Source organism: Mustela nigripes, chromosome 1 (assembly GCF_022355385.1).
Source record: "Mustela nigripes isolate SB6536 chromosome 1, MUSNIG.SB6536, whole genome shotgun sequence".
In the NCBI taxonomy this organism is placed as follows: domain Eukaryota; kingdom Metazoa; phylum Chordata; class Mammalia; order Carnivora; family Mustelidae; genus Mustela; species Mustela nigripes.
In genome coordinates, this window is record NC_081557.1 from 237,942,238 (window position 1) to 237,960,226 (window position 17,989).

The 17,989-nt window shown below is 39.6% G+C and overlaps 2 protein-coding genes across 12 annotated transcripts in view; one reads left to right on the plus strand and one right to left on the minus strand.

The window, feature by feature from the left end:
* The window catches only part of ATP8A1 (ATPase phospholipid transporting 8A1), a 234,470-nt gene extending 224,415 nt beyond the window's left edge, over positions 1–10,055 (minus strand). For all 3 annotated transcript variants that reach the window (XM_059383312.1, XM_059383321.1, XM_059383304.1), the window contains exon 1: positions 9,688–10,055. In XM_059383312.1, coding sequence (XP_059239295.1) covers positions 9,688–9,736 — 49 coding nt within the window. In that variant the 5' untranslated portion in view covers positions 9,737–10,055. The remainder of the gene's footprint in view (positions 1–9,687) is intronic.
* Positions 10,056–10,211: 156 nt separating this feature from the next.
* GRXCR1 (glutaredoxin and cysteine rich domain containing 1) overlaps positions 10,212–17,989 on the plus strand; it is a 317,659-nt gene continuing 309,881 nt past the window's right edge. For all 9 annotated transcript variants that reach the window (XR_009400915.1, XR_009400916.1, XR_009400914.1 and 6 more), the window contains exons 1-3: positions 10,212–10,695; positions 11,562–11,632; positions 16,575–16,741. The gene's annotated coding sequence lies outside the window, so the exon portion shown is untranslated. The remainder of the gene's footprint in view (positions 10,696–11,561; positions 11,633–16,574; positions 16,742–17,989) is intronic.

Here is a 17,989-nt window from a genome sequence, read left to right on the forward strand (position 1 = left end):
GAAAAAGGGTGATAGAATGGATAAAAAAAATTAGACCTGTATGTATGCTGCTTACGAGAGACTCACTCACTCCAGACCTAAAACACATACAGACTGAAAGTGAAGCGGTGGGAAAGATACTCCATGCAAATGGAAGAATGAAAAAAAAAAAAAAAATCCAAGGTAGCAATACCTATATCAGACAAAATAGACATTAAAATGAGGATACAAAAGACAAAGAAGGGCATATGTATGGGACGCCTGGGTGGTTGGTTAAACTGCTGCCTTCAGCTCCGGTCATGATCCCAGCGTCCTGGGATCGAGCGCCGCATCGGGCTCCTTGCTCCGCAGGGAGCCTGCTTCTCTCACTATGCCTGCCTGTGTGTACTCTCTCTCTCTCTGACAATAAATAAAATCTTAAAAAAAAAAAAAAGGGCATATGTAATGACACAGGAAACAGTCAAACAAGAGGCTATAACAATTATAAGTATCTATGTACCCAAAACAGGAACACCTAAATACATAAAGCAAATACTGACAGGCATAAAGGGAGAAATAAAGGGAGAATTGACAGTTGTACAATAATAGTAGGGGACTTTAATTGTCCCTTGATATCTATGGATATATCATCCAGACAGAAAATCAATAAGGAAACAATGGCTTTGAGTGATACACTAGACAAGATGGATTTAACAAATATATATATTTTTTATATATATATATCTCCATATATATAATATATATGTTAAGTCCATATATATCATTCATATTCTCATATATATATATACATATATAAAACATTTCATTCACAAACAGAATATACATTCTTTTCAAGTGCACATGGAACATTCTCCAAGATAGATAACATGTTAGGCCACAAAACAGGTCTCAATAAACTGAAATCATATCAAGTATCTTTTCTGACTGCAACCACATAAAACTGGAAATCAATTACAAGAAAAAAAAAATGAGAAAAGAATGCAAACAAGTGGAGGATAAATAACATGTTTCTAAATACCCAATATGTCAATGAAGAAATTGAATAGAAAATAAAAAATAAAAAAAAAAATACATGGAGACAAATGAAAACACAACAGTCTCAAATCTTTGGAATTCAGCAAAAGCAGTCGTAAGAGGGAAGTTTATAATCATACAGCCTTACTTCAAGATACAAGAAAAATCTCAAATAAACTATCTAGCTTTATACCTAAAGAAATGAGAAAAAGAACAACTAAAGCCCAAAGTTAAAGGAAAGGAAATAATAAAAATCAGAGTGGAAATAAGTAAGTTTTTCTACATTTTTATTCTCTATTTCAATGAAACCAAGAGATGGTTCTTTCAAATGATAAACAAAATTGATAAACCTTTAGGCAGACTGATCAAGAGAGGGCTCAAATAAAATCAGAAATGAAAGAAAATAACCAAATTCACTGAAATACAAAGAATAAGAGGCTACTACAAAAAGTTATATGCCAACAAATTGGACAACCTAAAAGAAGTGGGTAAATTCCTAAAAAACATATAATATTCCAAAACTGAATCAGGAAGAAATAGAAAATCTGAACTGACTTATTACTAACAATGAAATTGAATTGGTAATCAAAAATCTCTCGACAAAACTCTAGGACCTAAAGTATTCACAGGTGAATTCTACCAAACATTCAAAGAAGAGTTAACACCTATTTTCAAACAATTCCAAAAAAGAAAGAAAGGAAAGGTTCCAAATTCATTCTTCAAGGCCTGCATTTCCTTTACACGCAAACCAAAGACACTACAAAAAATGAGAACTGCAGGCCAATATCCTTGATGAACAAAGATGCAAAAACCCTCAACAAAATATTCGCAAACCACATTCAATAATACATTAAAAGAATCATTTGCCATGATCAAGTGACGTTTATCCCAGGCATGCAAGAATGGTTCAATATTCATAAATCAATCAGCATGATGCATCACTTTAACAAGACGAAGGATAAAACCCGTATCATCTCAAAAGATGCAGAAAAAGCATCTGACAAAATTCAACATCCATTGATGATAAAAACTCTTTACAAAGTGGTTTAGAAGGAAAATACCTTAATATAATAAAGGCCATATATGACAAACCCACAGCTAACATCATACTCAATGGGGAAAAGTCGAAGTAGTCTCCTCTAAGATCAGGAAAATCTGCTTTTGAGCCAATATGGATGAAACTACAGGGTATTATGCTAAGTAAAAAAAGTCCAAGACAAATAACATATGATTTCATTTAAATGTAGAATCTAATGAACAAATGAACAAAGAAACAAAAAACAGAAACACACTCACAAAGAACAAACTCATAGTTGTCAAGGGGTTGGGGTGAGGGGTGCAGTGGGAGAATGGGCAAAATGGGTGAAGGTAAGTGGGAGATTCAGGCTTCTGGTTATGGAATAAATGAATCACAGGGATGAAAGATACAGCATAGGGAATATTGTTGTCTGTCAATTGTGTTAGTAACAGAACTGTATGGTGACAGACGGTAGCTACACTTGTGGTGAGCAGAGTATAACATACAGAGAAGTTGAACCAGTATGATGCACATCTGAAACTAATTTAACATTGTATGTAAACTATCCTTCAAAAAAATTTAATTTAAAAATTAGTATTTAATTTATGAAAATTAGTATATACACGAGACAACATAGAAGTTAAAAGGTAAACTATAAACAGAATTTAACATATCAGAAACTTAAAATTCAATACAAATAAAACTTCATAAAGGAACATACATAAACTATTTGGAAAATATTAAAAATCATTAAACTTACCAAAAAATATATTCAACCTAATAACTGGAAACAAGCAATGTAAACTTAGAGATGCATTTTTTGCATTGTACATTTAAAAGGACGAAAAAAGATGGCAATCCAATGTTGAAGAAGAGATATAGAAATAGGTCCTCTTGTTCACTTTCAGTGGTTGTATAAATTAGTATAAATAGTCTTTCCAGCAATTCTGAAATATGTATCACAGCCATTTAAAAGGTATATACTTTTGATCCAGAAATCCCTTTTCTAGGGGCCTTTTACAAAGAAATAATCAGAAAAGTATACAGATAGCTCTAAAAATGCTTATCCAAGAATCATTTTTTAAAACTTTGAAATAATTTACATGCCATAAATGTCACATAAGATTCCTTAAAATTATATACTAACATAAAAATATGAGCTTTCATAATATTAATGATCTATGTATTCAACAAACTGTATTGAGCCCCTACTAAGTTCCAGGCTCGACTCTAGGCAGAAGCTATAAACAGTGGCAGCAAAAATTCCATCCTTCATGCAGTTTACAAAAATCTGTATCGGATAGAAGGATGTCCATGAAATGCTAAGTGGAAAAAAAAAACATTTAAAATTCTATAGAGTATGAACTCATGTCACTTAATAAACTTATTTCTCATCTCCTAGAAAATAGTTGGAAAGGATATATGCTAAAATGTTAACATCCATTTGGATGGCATAGTTTGGGGTGATTGTTATTGTCTTTTTGACACCTTTTGCAATATGCGTTTTTTTCCAATGAGAATGTTACACTTCTGCAATCAAGAGAACAAAGTTCAGAGTTAGCCATTTTTCTGACAGACAAACATGGAGGGCCACTATGTCCGGCAAAGCTGTGAGTGTGGAGGACAGCAGTAAACAGATCACTGTTCACACTGTTTTTTGTTTTTGTAAATTGCTCCCATTGTGGTGTTCAGGTTCCAGGAGGGTGTCTTGTAGGTGTGACTGTGAGGCATCTCTAGATCGTATTACCTCTTAGATCACAAGATTCATTTATTCATTCAATAGTATCTGAGCTTCTACTACATTGCAGGCAATGTTCTCAGTGGGGGCCATGTATCAAACAGACAAAAATCCCTGTATTTAGTTTAGGGAGTTTACAATCCACAGAATAATAACTTTGAAAGATGTGGGCTCCAGTTACTAATGAAGAATGAAACTGTTGCCTTCATAATATTTACATTCTAATGAAACTCTGTGACTAGAAACCCAAACAACAAACATTTCACTGACTTCTGAAGTATACTCTGATCATGCAAACTTCTGTGGTTGTAAAGTAGGCTCATGATTCAATTCTCACTGGTTTTGAAATAATATAGTGAAAACGTGAATGATAGTCTATAGATTAGAAAATCCTAAAACAGTTTGGTTCTGCCACACTTCTTATCTCCAGAATTACACTAAGTGAAATGACATGTATTGGGGATTCTCAAATATTAACTACACAACGTATCACTATGTTCATAAACCCTCTCTCTCACAATGCCATGTCAGTTATAAATCCTTAACCCATCTCCAGATTTCCTTGGGGATCTCCTTCATTCACACCTTTCTGTCCCGTCACCAAAATTAGCTGGCACACAGCCGGTGAATAAAACATGCTTGTTAAAGGAACAAATAATCTTGGTCATCTTTTACCTGGAAAAATGAAACTACCTCCCCGCAATTTCCCTTTAACAGTTCTTACAGAAACTACCTGAATGTTCCTCTTGTTATCTTGTAAGTAAATAAAATATAACACTCTGTAAAATTACAAACATTTTAAAGTTGTCATCTATACAGACTGGTTTAGAAAAGTAATACCTGAAACAACTAAATTTATTATTTAGCACATATTTTACACAATCAAATGAAGGTCTTATATTTCAGCATTATAATATTCAGCAGAAGAAAATGTAAACTTTGGGACATGTATGTGTACATTTCCTTAGTTTTGAACTATTTAATGCTTACTATTTTGTAAATTATAAGTTCTAGAACATTCCTTTATTGCAAGCAAGAGCCTTTAACAATCTGAATACCTGATGGCGATGGTGTCTGTTAGCTGCCCATCCAACAGCCATTCTTTCTTTTTCCCTAATAAAACATTGAGTAATGTGCCCAGCTAGAAAATTCCATTTCCCAGCTTCCCTTGCAGATGGAAGCCAAAGTAAAATTAGGATGAGTCTTTGTGTGGTACTTCCAGGAAAATCCTTTGGTCTTTCATCTTTCTAGGTTTGTTTTTGGTTTTGTTTTTTGTTTTTGTGTGTGTGTGTGTGTGTGTGTGTTATCTTTCCCTATCTGGAGCTTTTCCATGATAACTGGAAGTCCAGCAACCATCTTATGACTTCATGGAAGATGTTGAAGCAAAGGCACAGAGACAATGTCCCTTCTGACTTCATGAATTGAGCATGAATGAGTATTGACCTATACTGCCTACCTCCATACTAGGGTGAAAAAACTGTGTGTAATCCACTGTAATTTCAGTCTCTCTTTTTAGCACTCCTAATGTTGTACTGAGAAATCCATTTGGTTCAGCCAGGGTAAAAATGAAGAAATTCAGAATTCTTAGCTTTCTGCTTTATCCTGTTTTGCTTTCTGGAAAATATATCTACTATCAGAGTTTCAACTATTACTTCTGAACTAAAGATTGCCCTTTGATTTTGCCCACATCGAACCTCCAAGTTTAAGTATCATCAAAACACGTCCTTTTGGATATCCCACAATTCCTACGTCTTATTGTATTGACCCTCCTTCTCAATTTCCTTATCTTTTCATAGATTTTTCCCAATCAGTTTTAAGACTAAAGCAGAGTTCCTCAAAATGTGTTTCATCTATACCAGAACATCCTAACAGTTTCATTAAGAATGTAGATTCCTAGTCCTAAATGAAGGAAATCTTTATGAGTAACTCAGGAAATGACAGTTTTAATGAGATACCTGAAATCTTACAAACATTAAAATTTAAAATTACCCCTTGAGAACCTCCTTTCATTTTATCCATTTGTCTCCTGTCCTATATTGCTATGTCCTATGGTATGACCTTTGTAACTTCTTTTCCTACTAATCTCCCCTACACTCTTCCTTTAACCCTCCTGACTCTCTTGCCTTGGGGATCTCTGCTGTGACTGTTTCCTCTGCCTGGAACACTCTTTCCCTAGATCTTCACAAGGCTAACTCTTCCATTTCCTCCACGTCTTTTTTCAGTGAAGGCCAACCTAACCAATCTATTTGAAGTTGGAATCCATCCACCAACCTTAACACACTACCTTCTTGTGATATTTCCCATAGTACGTACTGCATAATGAATCCTGTATTTGTTAATGTATTGTGTTTGGTCTCTTGCCTCACTAAAATGTAAGGACCTCCAGAGCTGGGCTTTTTCTATTCTATTCACTGATGCATCCCAAGTACTAGGAATAGTACTTATAGGAGCTCAAGGGATACTGCTCACCTGAGTTTGTTTTACTTAGAAATAATCTGTGATTCCTCCCTTCCCATCTTCACTGCTCCACTCCAAAACTACTCCTGCCCTTTGTCATTACTAGACTTTTTCTTTTTTCTTTTTTTTTTCTCCTTAATGACAGAGTTACGATACCATTCTGTCCAAAACATCCAACAGGCTTCCAGAATGTATCTTTCTAAGATACTTCTTTGTGGATGTCATTCCCCTATGATGATTTGGCTCCTAACTGGGCCTGTTATATACTATGCACTGGCATCATGCTTGAATGAGAAATGGATTAGAAACTCTAAGATCTTCAAATACTTGATTCTATATCCAAATGACTCATCTTGGCATTTGAAATGGCCTATAATCTAGCAGGAATCTACCTATCCAAATTTATATTCTATTCCTTCCAAGTTTCCCTCTGCTCCTGGCCAATTTCCTTAAGATCTCTCAAATAAGCCATGTTTAACATTTACTATTTTTTTTTCAATTGGTTACTCTCTACCTTCAGTACTCTCCCAACTACTAAAAAAAAAAAAAAAAAGAAGAAGAAGAAGAAAAGAAAAAAACAAAAGACAATATCCTTTGGATATTGTGTGCTACTCACACCTGAAGACCAGAGCCATCTAGCATTATCTGAGCCCCAGAACTATTGATTTAGAATCTATACCTAACAAGATCCCCAGATAAGTCCTATGCACCTTAAAGTTTGGGAAGCACTCATCCCAAATTATTTCTCAGTAAAGTGTTCCTGAGCAGGCCTCATGCTCTAAGTCCTGACCTCCAATGGGAACTATGTCATCCATAGCAAACACAATGTTCTATTAATAATATCCTCTCCTAGATTATTTATTCCTTATTTCATGTAAGTTCTTTAGACCCCATTTGGATGTAAATAACTTGCACACAGGACAGCCACACATCTGGCCAATTTGGCTGCAGGGAACAGAAACCTATTCAAGTCACTTCAAGGGAAAAAAGAGCTAATTCTGACAGTACTTGGGAACAGGGACTAGCCAACTCAGGGTGGGGGGGGTTTCCAAGGTCGGTCTACCTCTTCTCAGTCTCTCTGCACCATTCTCTCCATCCAGTGCATTCTCTCTTCACCATAGTTCCTGTTTCCTCATGTCAGCAATCACGTGACCCATTAGAGCCGGCTCCTCTCTTCTCTACTACCCTATTCACCTATGCCCCTTTCTGCTTCAATTTTCCCCTCCCACTCTAAGCTTAACTCTTTGCACAAGACAGAGGATCACCACAGAGAAGCTTTCTGAGCCAAACCACAAGGTTACAAGTGTCTGTGCCTCTATGGAGTGTCTGCCCCTGAGTCGAGCCCATCCTACTCCCTCATCAGCCGAGCCAAAGGGGTTGCAGTTCAGAACAAGGCCCTGCAGGCAGCAGGAGCTATCCAAGCAGAATATTCCTTAAGAAAGAAAAGTGTGGGCAGGGTGGGCAGTGAGCCACATCTGCAGCTCACAAAGTCATTATTTATGTTGTCTTCACCGTAGTCCTGAGCAAAATACTGAGCACATAATAAACTGAAATCAACCAATATGGGAGGCAAGGGTCATTCACCAAGCTCTACTATGGCCCTGACACTGTGCTGGATGCACAGAGAATACAAAGATTAAATAAAAACAGTCCTTATTTTCCCAGAGCACTACATCCAAAACGTGTCACTGAACTAGCTACTTGACCTTGGGCAAGTACCTCACCCACCTGGGCCCACAGTTCCTTCAACTATTAGATGAGACCACCTTCCCTTACCTGCAGGGGTGTGGGAAGATTCCATAAGGCAGGCTTTCAGGAAAATGTTTTGAAAAATACACGGGACAATCAAACACAATACTGTAGCCTTTTAATACTAAAAAAGTCCTCTCCTATGTCACAGGTTTTGCATTGTTTTCTGGTGTTTTCTCTCGTCCTCATTTCTCACAATATAGGATTCATCCATGACTGCTCTGTGAAAAAACAATCCCAAATATTACTACTATATTTTCATCACCCGTATGGCTTACTCAGGTAGTGATTAGGAATAGTCTATCCATTTCACTCAGAGTTACAAAACAAAAAAGAATGAGTTGTTTACTGTGTACATTTCAAAAATAACACTATCATTTATTCACCTTTTACCTGAAACTGTAATGTCTTATATACTTTTTTCATTACAGTACAAAGAAGAAATATGTACTAAATTCCTGTGTAGGCCACAGGTCAGTTGTGACTTGTGGAGACACCTACTCACAGCAGTTTCATTTAGTCGCTGTAATCAGTAAACCATAGATATTAGAACTCAATGCCCCCGTATTTTTACATCAAGACTCTAAGGAGGAAAAACAATAAAATGGCCTGTCACAAGCCCGGGAGTTCTATTCTCCTAATTGCTGTACCTTTTTACTAAAACCACTTTCCCACCTGCCTCACATTAAAGGATGGGGTGGGGGGGAGGCCGCAGACCAGGGATGATGGCAAGATAGGTTCTTTCTCGAAAACATGTTATTCCACTCTGCAGGATTCAAGTGCTGGTTTGTGGGACAGCAAAACAAGAAAACAAATATCTAGATATATACACTCTTGGCTTTGCCATAAGCAACATCAAGAAATAATTTCCGAGTGACCATCACTTGCCAGCAAGAATGCTGAGGGCTCCTCAGAGAAGCCGAAGAGGGTGCCTCGGCCCCCCCAAAGCTTACTTACTATACCCTTGGACATCTGTTGCTCAGCGCTGACAGGTGTAGCCATTCAACAGCTGGCCCTGGGTGGAGCAAAGGAGACAGCTTCCACCTTGCTAAAAAGTCAGCTCAGCTGGCCAAAGTGAGGATCTCAGGTAAAAGGGGAAAAAAAAAAAAAAAAACCAGAAACAAAACCGAAATCTCCGATGGAAGCTGGGTGAGACTCCACTGCAGGGAGAATTGCAGAGACTGTAATGCACAGAACCCGCTGAGCACCCAGCCCCAATTAAGGCTTCTCACGCTCTAAGAGGCAAGGGGCTGTGGATCAAAGGCTCCTGCATCTGGGAAAGATACTCCGCTCCTCCGGGAGCCCTGGTGTGGGGACTGCAAAGAGGTGGGTGCTGGAGGCGGGGGAGGCGGGCTGGGGATCTGTTCACTAGGGTGAAGGAGGCGAGCGGAGACCCGGAGGCTTGTGCGCCAGTGGGAAGGGCGGTGGGCAGGACGAGAGCGCTCGGTGACAGGAACCGAATGGTCACGCTGCGGTGTAAAGCAAGCTTCGGGGCTCCGGTCGAGGACATTAATTCCGGGGATCTAGAGCAGGAAAGGGGTCTGCCAGTGCACTGGAGGCGACGCAGAGAGAAGGGTCCGCCGCGGACCAGGCGCGACCGCCAGACTTACCTAGGGGAAGAGGTGGGACCGCACATCTTTTCCCTAATACACACACGGCCCGACCCCAAGCTGGCCCCGGGTCACCCCCGTGCGCGCTGCGCGCACAGCCCCGCGCTGCGGCGGCCACTCACCCTCCGCGCGGGAGCGGATTTCCGACACTGTCCTCCGCATGGTGGGCATCGCGGCGACCGCTGCAGGTGGAGCCTCAGCCGGGACTCTGCACCTGTCACCGCGCCGCGCAGGCTGGAGACCAGGCTGCGCCGCGCCGAGTGCTCAGCCGCCGCGCGGGCCCCGTCGCCCACCCAGGGCAGCGCCGCCGCTGGACGGCCCCCGCGCGCCGGGGCAGGAGGAAGAGGCTTCGAAGGTGGCGGCGACCGCAGAGCTAGGCGAGCTTCCCAGCAGCCGCGGAGGGGGCGGCTCGGCGAGGGGAGGAGCTGGGGTGCCGGCGCCGGGGGAGGGGTCGCCGGGGCGCGCGCTTACTCGCTCCCGCGGCAGCGCGGCGGCGGAGTCGGGAGAGGGGCGGGGAGAGACCCGGGAGAACCTCCTCCTCCCCGCCCCGCTCCGGGCCGTACCATTCCTGAGGGGGCAGGGTGGGCAGCTCCCAGCCTCCTCTTCCCGGCTGGGCGCCCTCGCTTCGCCTCGCGGCTGCGGCTCGGCCTGTCCTTCGTCAACACCACTATGACTCTCCTAAATCTTGACCAGAGGGGAAGGGGTGCTTCGGGGCGTGCATCTCTCCGTGTCCCCTCCCGCTACCCTCTGGCTTGTAATAACAATGGAGTTGCCCGCGGTCTGGAAAGCTGTGTTGGGTCTGAGTCGGCGGGTAGGGGCGAGAGGGGTTGGGACGCCAAGGGTTAAGTTCCAGCCCGGCAATGGAAGGGAAGCGCGAGTTTGCCGCCTGGGTGGAATTCTAGCCTCTCCGGGCGGCCACCAGCTCCCGCCGCCTGAGCTGCACTTGCTCCCTCGTCTGGCCCACGAGCAACAGGCTCTGAGGCCGGGCTCACCCCGGAGCTACTGCTCCTCCTGCCGCTGGTGCCTGGGTGCGTCTGGAACCCCTGCGAGTGGGCCGGTGCGTCCCGCCAGTGCGTGCTCCGTAGCCCGACAAAGCTCGGGAATTGCAATAAATTCAACTATTGGGCCAGGTGGTTCAAAAATCACTTTTGGTTTGGTTTGTTTCGGGTTTTTGCTTTTACTCAAACCTGCAGGAAGTTGGGTGCAGTGGTTTTACCTGAAATATATTAGGAAATGTCCTAATTTTAAAACCATAAATATAGACTAGATTTTAATTTCCTTCGTATCCTAGAGATCGTCACAACTTCATTACCTCTTATTTTTTATACCGAGGTCTATGCTAACAAGTATGGAGACCACTATGGTAGAGGTATATATACATTTGCTGATCTTATCGAGTTAGGATGTGAGGTTTTATGTAGATTCTGGTGAGCTGCTGAAATGGTAAGAAGGAATAAATTAAGTTAGAAGCAAATTGCTTCTTCCCTCATCTTGTGCTCTTGGTCCAGCTCCCAGCGGAAGAGAGACCTTACATGGAGGCCTTTCACGTGAGCTGCTTTCAGATCCTGCAAGGAGAGATCTGAGGAAGTTTGACCACAGAGATAAGTGATTATTCCCAAACCTCAAGAAAAAGTGAAATCTACTAGTAGCATCTTATCTTCATTTGTGGTATTTCCTTTGCCTCCTGCAGGTAACATTTGCTAATCAGGGCCGGGCCTTACAGGAATACTCTCGCCAGGCGATCAATGCATATTTATGAAGAGCCCACTCCACTTGGCTCTGAGTCAGAGGCTGGGATTAGAACAAAGAAATATTTCCAGGATTCGTAGAACAACAGCAAGGGTAGAGCCAGGCTCAAGATAACTGTGTTCTAGTGATGGTCATGATTTGCTCGTTATGTTCTTATAAAAACAAACAAACAAACAAACAAACAAACAAGAAATGAGCGTGCAGTCTTCTTAGGACAATTGTCACTGGCCATTTTTATTTCTTCCAGGTCCAGGACTTCCTGTATAAAGCAGGCATCCTCTAACTTGATAAATATGAGACTGGAACAAAATTAAAAGGGTAAGTACAACACGGAGACAGTAAACAACAACAACAACAACAACAACAGAAAAACATCTTTAAAAGTTAGTGAATAGAAACTAGAGATAATGCTGAGCTTTTATGACTAACATTTTAGGTGTAATTTTATACATAGCCCGTGCCAGTTTTTATTCAAAACCAGTGCAGAGCAGCATGCCAGTATTCGATTTATGAACAGTCACCTTTGTAATTCCTAACAAACCCTCAAATGAAGCTTAGTTCTGCTTATTTACAGATAATAATTAACTGAAGGGAGTTCCAGAGATTACCTCTGTTTTCCAGACAGCAATCCAGTTTATATGTTTCTCTGTGTTTGTGTGTCCCATTACCAACCCATCAGTGAAAATGACAACATAGGCCACTTGTACAGGAAATGACAACTGCCTTTCATACAGAGACGATCATTGCATGATATAGACTGTATCTTGCTGTGTGTTGACTCCCAGATTATTTTATCACTATATCTATAATGGTAAGAGTATCCCAACAAACTCATTTCTGGAAAAAACCACTCATTCCTGATTGCTAGAAATCACACACATTTTTATGAGGTCAGAAACCTGATTGACAAAGAATATTGCACTAATCTACATCGGCTTGATTTCAAAGCCATCTCAGATAATTTCATCTTCGGTTGGTGAGCAAAGTGCAGTGTGCCAGTCCCTGGCATGGGACTCTGGTTCCAGCACCATGACCTTGTCACAGAATCTGTAGTACAATTCAGATGTCAGCAAGATCATTTCAAAGCTTTCAGGTCCTATAACTACACTACTGGTAGATTTAGAAGGAAGAGGGTTATTCAAGGACATCTTCTCCAAGGACCAGGTTTTATCAACCTCCACAAGATATACATTAAATGCATAAAATGTGTGAGGTGCCAAGCCAGAGTGCTAGGTGACAAAGACACCTAAATCACATGTGAGAGCAATGTAACAAATGTAACTAGCAATGTAATGTAACAAAGGCTGATACTTAATGTCCAGTAGCCCACAGACATTGAGAAAAGGAGAGAGTCCAAGAGCTGAGGTGATCAACATGATTGAACTGGGTCTTAAAGTCAGGGTTAAGGCTGTAGAAATGAAACAGAGACATTGTTTCAGGTAGGAATGCTTAGTGTATAGTAAATACTCAACAGTGATTATTTAGTGGATGTTTAAGGGAAACAATGATCAAAAAACCTGAGAGATCAGTTTGACTATGACAAAGCTTCTCTGTGGAAATCTGTACGCTTTGAATGGGTAACTTATATGCTATGTGAATTAGAGCTAAATAAAGATGTTAAAAATATGTCTTTGCCATTGTCAGCCAAAAAATTACCAAGTCCAGAAATTCAAAAAGAGATGTTAGAGGATATTCCTACCTTGGTGGGTTTTCACTTACCTGATGTTGCCTGAGTTGGTTGTTGTTTGGGGCCACCAAGGATTAAGACTTTGGTCTCCTTTGGGAGGAACTCATAGTCATATAGGTGAGAGACGAATGCTGATTTGCTGATTTATAATACAGCCAAAAATGCTTTGTGAACTTGTGGCCTGAAGGTGTTCTCATGCCTGAGAACCCGGCATCCAGTTAGGACTGAGGTGTGGAAAACCCATTTCTACACTGCCATAAATTACAGATGCTGAATAGTGCTGGCCACTATACTCTAAATTCTTCTGCAGATGCACAAAATAACTGGAATCATTAATGTTAAATTATCGATAATTACAATTTTAGTTGAAAATTGAGGTTAAAATATGACATAACATTCTATTAAATTGCAAAGCTACCTGGTTATTGTAACAAAAGATGCTTATTACCTTTGGTGCATAGTTGGTATTACACTGATTCAGCAGATAGGGTAGGGTTAAAATATTATATTATTAGATTTGTAAGGCATATTTCCCAAGTCTTCCTATCTTAATTGCTCTCTTTCTGTCACCATCCCTTACATGCATATCCCTCCAATAAACCAGAAAATTCTTTAGGCTCTGTTTCCAAAGTATATCTTAATTCTATCCACTTCCCTTCATCTTTGCCACTCTTGTATACCATGATCTCTCACCTATAATAACCTCCTCACGGATCTGTCTGCTTTTATTTTTGCCACCCATTCAAATTCTAGGTGCCATAGTTATTATTTTCAAACACAAATTGGTTTATAGTATTTCTCAAGACTCTTCAGTGGCTTCCTATAGCACTGGAAATGAAACTCATACTCTTCATGATTTTTCTCCTTGCCTTCCTCCCAGATTCATCTTCTGCCCCCTCATTTGGTCACTGGGCTCGGATTATCCCATACCCAACCCCAACTTAGATTGCTCTGTTTCCCAGAGTGCTGGCCCGCACCACCTTGTCTTATTCCGTCCTTCTCCTAGCACTTATCTCTATCTGAAGTTTTCTTATTTGCTTGTTTACATGTTTATGAGAAATAGGTCTTGCTACATTTGTCTCAATTCCAATTAGTGTCTGTCATATGGCACAGTATCGATACATATTTGTAGAATGAAAGAATGAATTGAAAATTGTGTGTACTGCGAATGATCTGGTTCCCTAAGATTGGACAGTGGACATCAGTAGCAGAATAGGTAGCATTCTATTTGAAATGATAACGAAATATGTCCTTTATCAACATGTATACTTGAATATATTACTTTGTTAGAATTATTTACATGAAATAATTTAGAGCATATTTGTCACGAAGTACTTGAGATTAGAAAAATCTTATGAATACCATATTGACTTTTGTCAAAATTAAGTGATGAAATTTTTAAAACAAACCAATTTCAACTAAAAGCTCTAAATCTGTTGTCATTGAATAATTCAGGCACTTACTCTTACTCAATGATAAAATCAATACTTTCTCTCATGCCTATGATTCATTTCTCATGGCTGTATCATCATTTTCTGTTCCAACACCTTAGCAAGGTTTTAATTCAAAATTATAATGTTTTTAAACATTATTATCATCTTCATATACTTGGAATCTCCAATAAAAAAAAGTATAATGATATTTTCTTCACAGTAATTGAAAATACTCTACTCTTGTTTAAATGAAACTAGAATTTTAAAATGTGGATTTGTATTATATGAAAGGACTTTAAAAAAAATTTTTTTAGGGGTGCCTGGGTGGCTCATTGGGTTGAGCCTCTGCCTTCGGCTCGGGTCGTGGTCTCAGGGTCCTGGGATCGAGCCCCGCATGGGGCTCTCTGCTCGGCAGGGAGCCTGCTTCCTCCTCTCTCTCTGCATGCCTCTCTGCCTACTTGTGATCTCTCTCTCTCTCTCTCTCTCTTTCTCTGTAAAATAAATAAATAAAATCTTTAAAAAAAATTTTTTTAAAGATTTTATTTATTTAGTTGACAGAGAGAGGCAGGTGGGGGGGGGCGGGGAGTAGGCTTCCTGCTGAGCAGAGAGCCCGATGTGGGGCTCGATCCCAGGACCCTGAGATCATGACCTGAGAAGCAGAGGTTTAACCCACTGAGACACCCAGGCACCCCATATGAAAGGACTTTTAATAGAAAATTTAAAAACTATCGTCTAGGCTATTTAAAATAGCATTCAGTTCACAGACAATCTTTTAGGAAAAATGTTACTGAATATTTTACTCAGAAAGTAAATGAACAGTTAAGGGAAAACAGTCTTAGGGTTGAGATCTAAAATTCATACCTATTAGTTCAAACTCATAAGAGACTAATTAAATGGTAAGATTTTTACTTTAAACGATTCTTTCCTATCATAGCCAGGAATTGTAAATTAGTACCTAATCAGAAGTACAATCCCCCCCCCACCAAAATTAACCAACAACATTTTAGTAGTACTGATCCTCTGTAAAATATTATTGTAATATACTCTGTGAACTTTATAGGTAGTACATTTATCATGGTATTGTCATGGATTTTGAGATTTTAAAAAGCAGATTTATTGAGATATAATTGACATACAATAAACTTCATCTACTCAAATTTAAATATGAGAAGTTTGGGCATAGGTATCCCCTGTGAAGCCATCACCTCATTTAAGATAATGAACATGCGTCTATCACTTCCAAAAGTTTCCTCTTGCCCCTTGGTATGGTTGTTCTATATAACTTGAGATACCTTTTCTCCATGCATGCAATACAACTTATTGAGTGCCCACCAGGTTCTAGACACTGAGCTGGGTATTGGAGATTGAGTTAAAACAAATAGGTTCCAGGCCCTTCCAGAACTCATGACATTGATCAAATAATGATGTAAATAAATATAAAATCAGAACTATATAGCACAGTCTAAGGAAAGATAGTCCCCACCTGCATATAGTGATTGTACTACAAAGTATTTCTGGGCTTTCACATTATATTTAGAACTCTTTAAGTTTGTTTATATGTGTTTTTGTCATAGATCTAAAGATGTACAAAAATTGTGTTTCTACTGGATGCTATGGCTTTTATCTTGAAAAAAGTATAATGTTTGTTATATGGAAAAGATAGCCAGTGAAGAAAATAAATTTTATTATAATTCATTTCTTTGATGTTGCCCAGAAAGCCAATATTGGAAACCAAAAGAAACATCCAAGGAAATCTCACTTTTTTTTCTTGCCATGTTAACTAGATACTGTTTCAGGAAGGAAAGATGGCAGTACTGTGGAAAAATGTACTGAAAGAGATGAAAATCTCAGAATTATCATTAAAATTTGAGTATAACAGTAAATGAGATGAATAATTATCATTACCAATATAATTTTATAATTCCATGACTTTTAATTGAGAAAGAATGCCAAGCCTAAAAAAAAAGTTTCCTGATGGATTGAAATAAGCCATAACTTTCAAATATGAAATATTTGCCACTTGCATTTTGCCCTCTTGGATGATATAGCCTCTGCGCAAGTTCATAATTCATTGCAGTGTTTAGCAGATTTATTGGAAAATCACAGTGGGTTTTTTTTTCCCTCTGATCCGAAAAACCAGAAACAACATCTGCTGGAAAGAGGAATTATTTATTACTCTAATTTCTTGCCAACATTGAACTCTGAGGAAATCCACTAAACGGAGAAAGTGAGCCAATCCAGGATTACAGTTTAGTAATCCCCTGAAGAAAAAATGGGGGAACACTATGAAGAAAAGATACAAAGAAGGTAAGCTCTCTGTAGATTCAAGGTTTGTGGGGCTGGAGACACTGGAGGTAGGAGCACAGTGAACTAGGGGTAAGTAGGAGAGCAGACGCTCGGACCTTTTGTATAGGTGGGCTTGCGTATGACAGACTTCGAATGTGGGCTCCCCTTCCCTGCCTGTACTGTCTTGTCTTTTCTTTTTTCCCCCCATTTGGTTTTACTCTGAAAACTGACCTCAGCCTGCTACATTGGAACCTCTTTCCTCCTCCAGCATCCATGCTGTTCCGTCTCCCTCTGGCTCTCATGCTCTCAGAAGCCAGGTACCCTCTAACTGAGGCTGCTTCAATCTGCTGCCTGCGTAGCCCCTTGGTTTTCAGTTGACAAGATTACTGACTCCTACTTAACTTTTCTCCCCAGCAACTTTACAGAAAATTCACTTATATAAAATCAAATGCAGCCATTTAAATGTACAAGGTGGTGAGTGTGACAAATGTATAGGCCCATGTATCTACCATGACAGTCAAGATCAGCAGAATCCCAATGCCCACTGGCTTAATCTTGCTCCTACCTCTGGCTCCTCTTGGCTTCTCACTGGTTCTTGATTTATAATGAGAGTGCAGGAGGCAAAGGGAAACTTATAGTTTGGGAAATACTGAGAAATAAATTTGAGTAAGTACAGGAACCAAATGAGGGGGCACTGCAGACCCACAAAGGTGATGGAACGCATGCATAAAGTGAAGGGGAGGCAGCACAGACTTGGGGACATGATAGACTAGTGTTTTGAAAAGATTCTTGTGATAACAGAATGTGGGACGTGAATTAGAAGCAGAGATACCAATTTTAGAGATGCCAAAGATCTGCTCAATTAGCAGAGGAAAAGTGATTTTTTTTTTTTTTAAGAAAAGCTTGAATATAACGAGACATTTTTAGTAATACTTACGGGACTATAGAGAGTAAAGGACATGTTTGCCTGAAAAAAAATAGATAATCTTCTCTGTATAGTTATAGACATAGAGAACGGCTATATTTGAACTTTTTAGATACCGAGTTGATTTCTTATTGAATCAATTTCTGACATTTGAAGAAGGGAGATTGCCTTTGCTACTTTCTTTGGAAGATGCTATGTGAATGTTATATTTGAGCATTTGTTTAATTAATGGAAGTGTTTCATTTATCTTTTAATGCTACTTATTGATTTCAAGAGACTTGTTGCAAGAATGCTCATTAGTATTTAGAATGCTCATTAGTATTTATTAATATGTTAAAAAATGT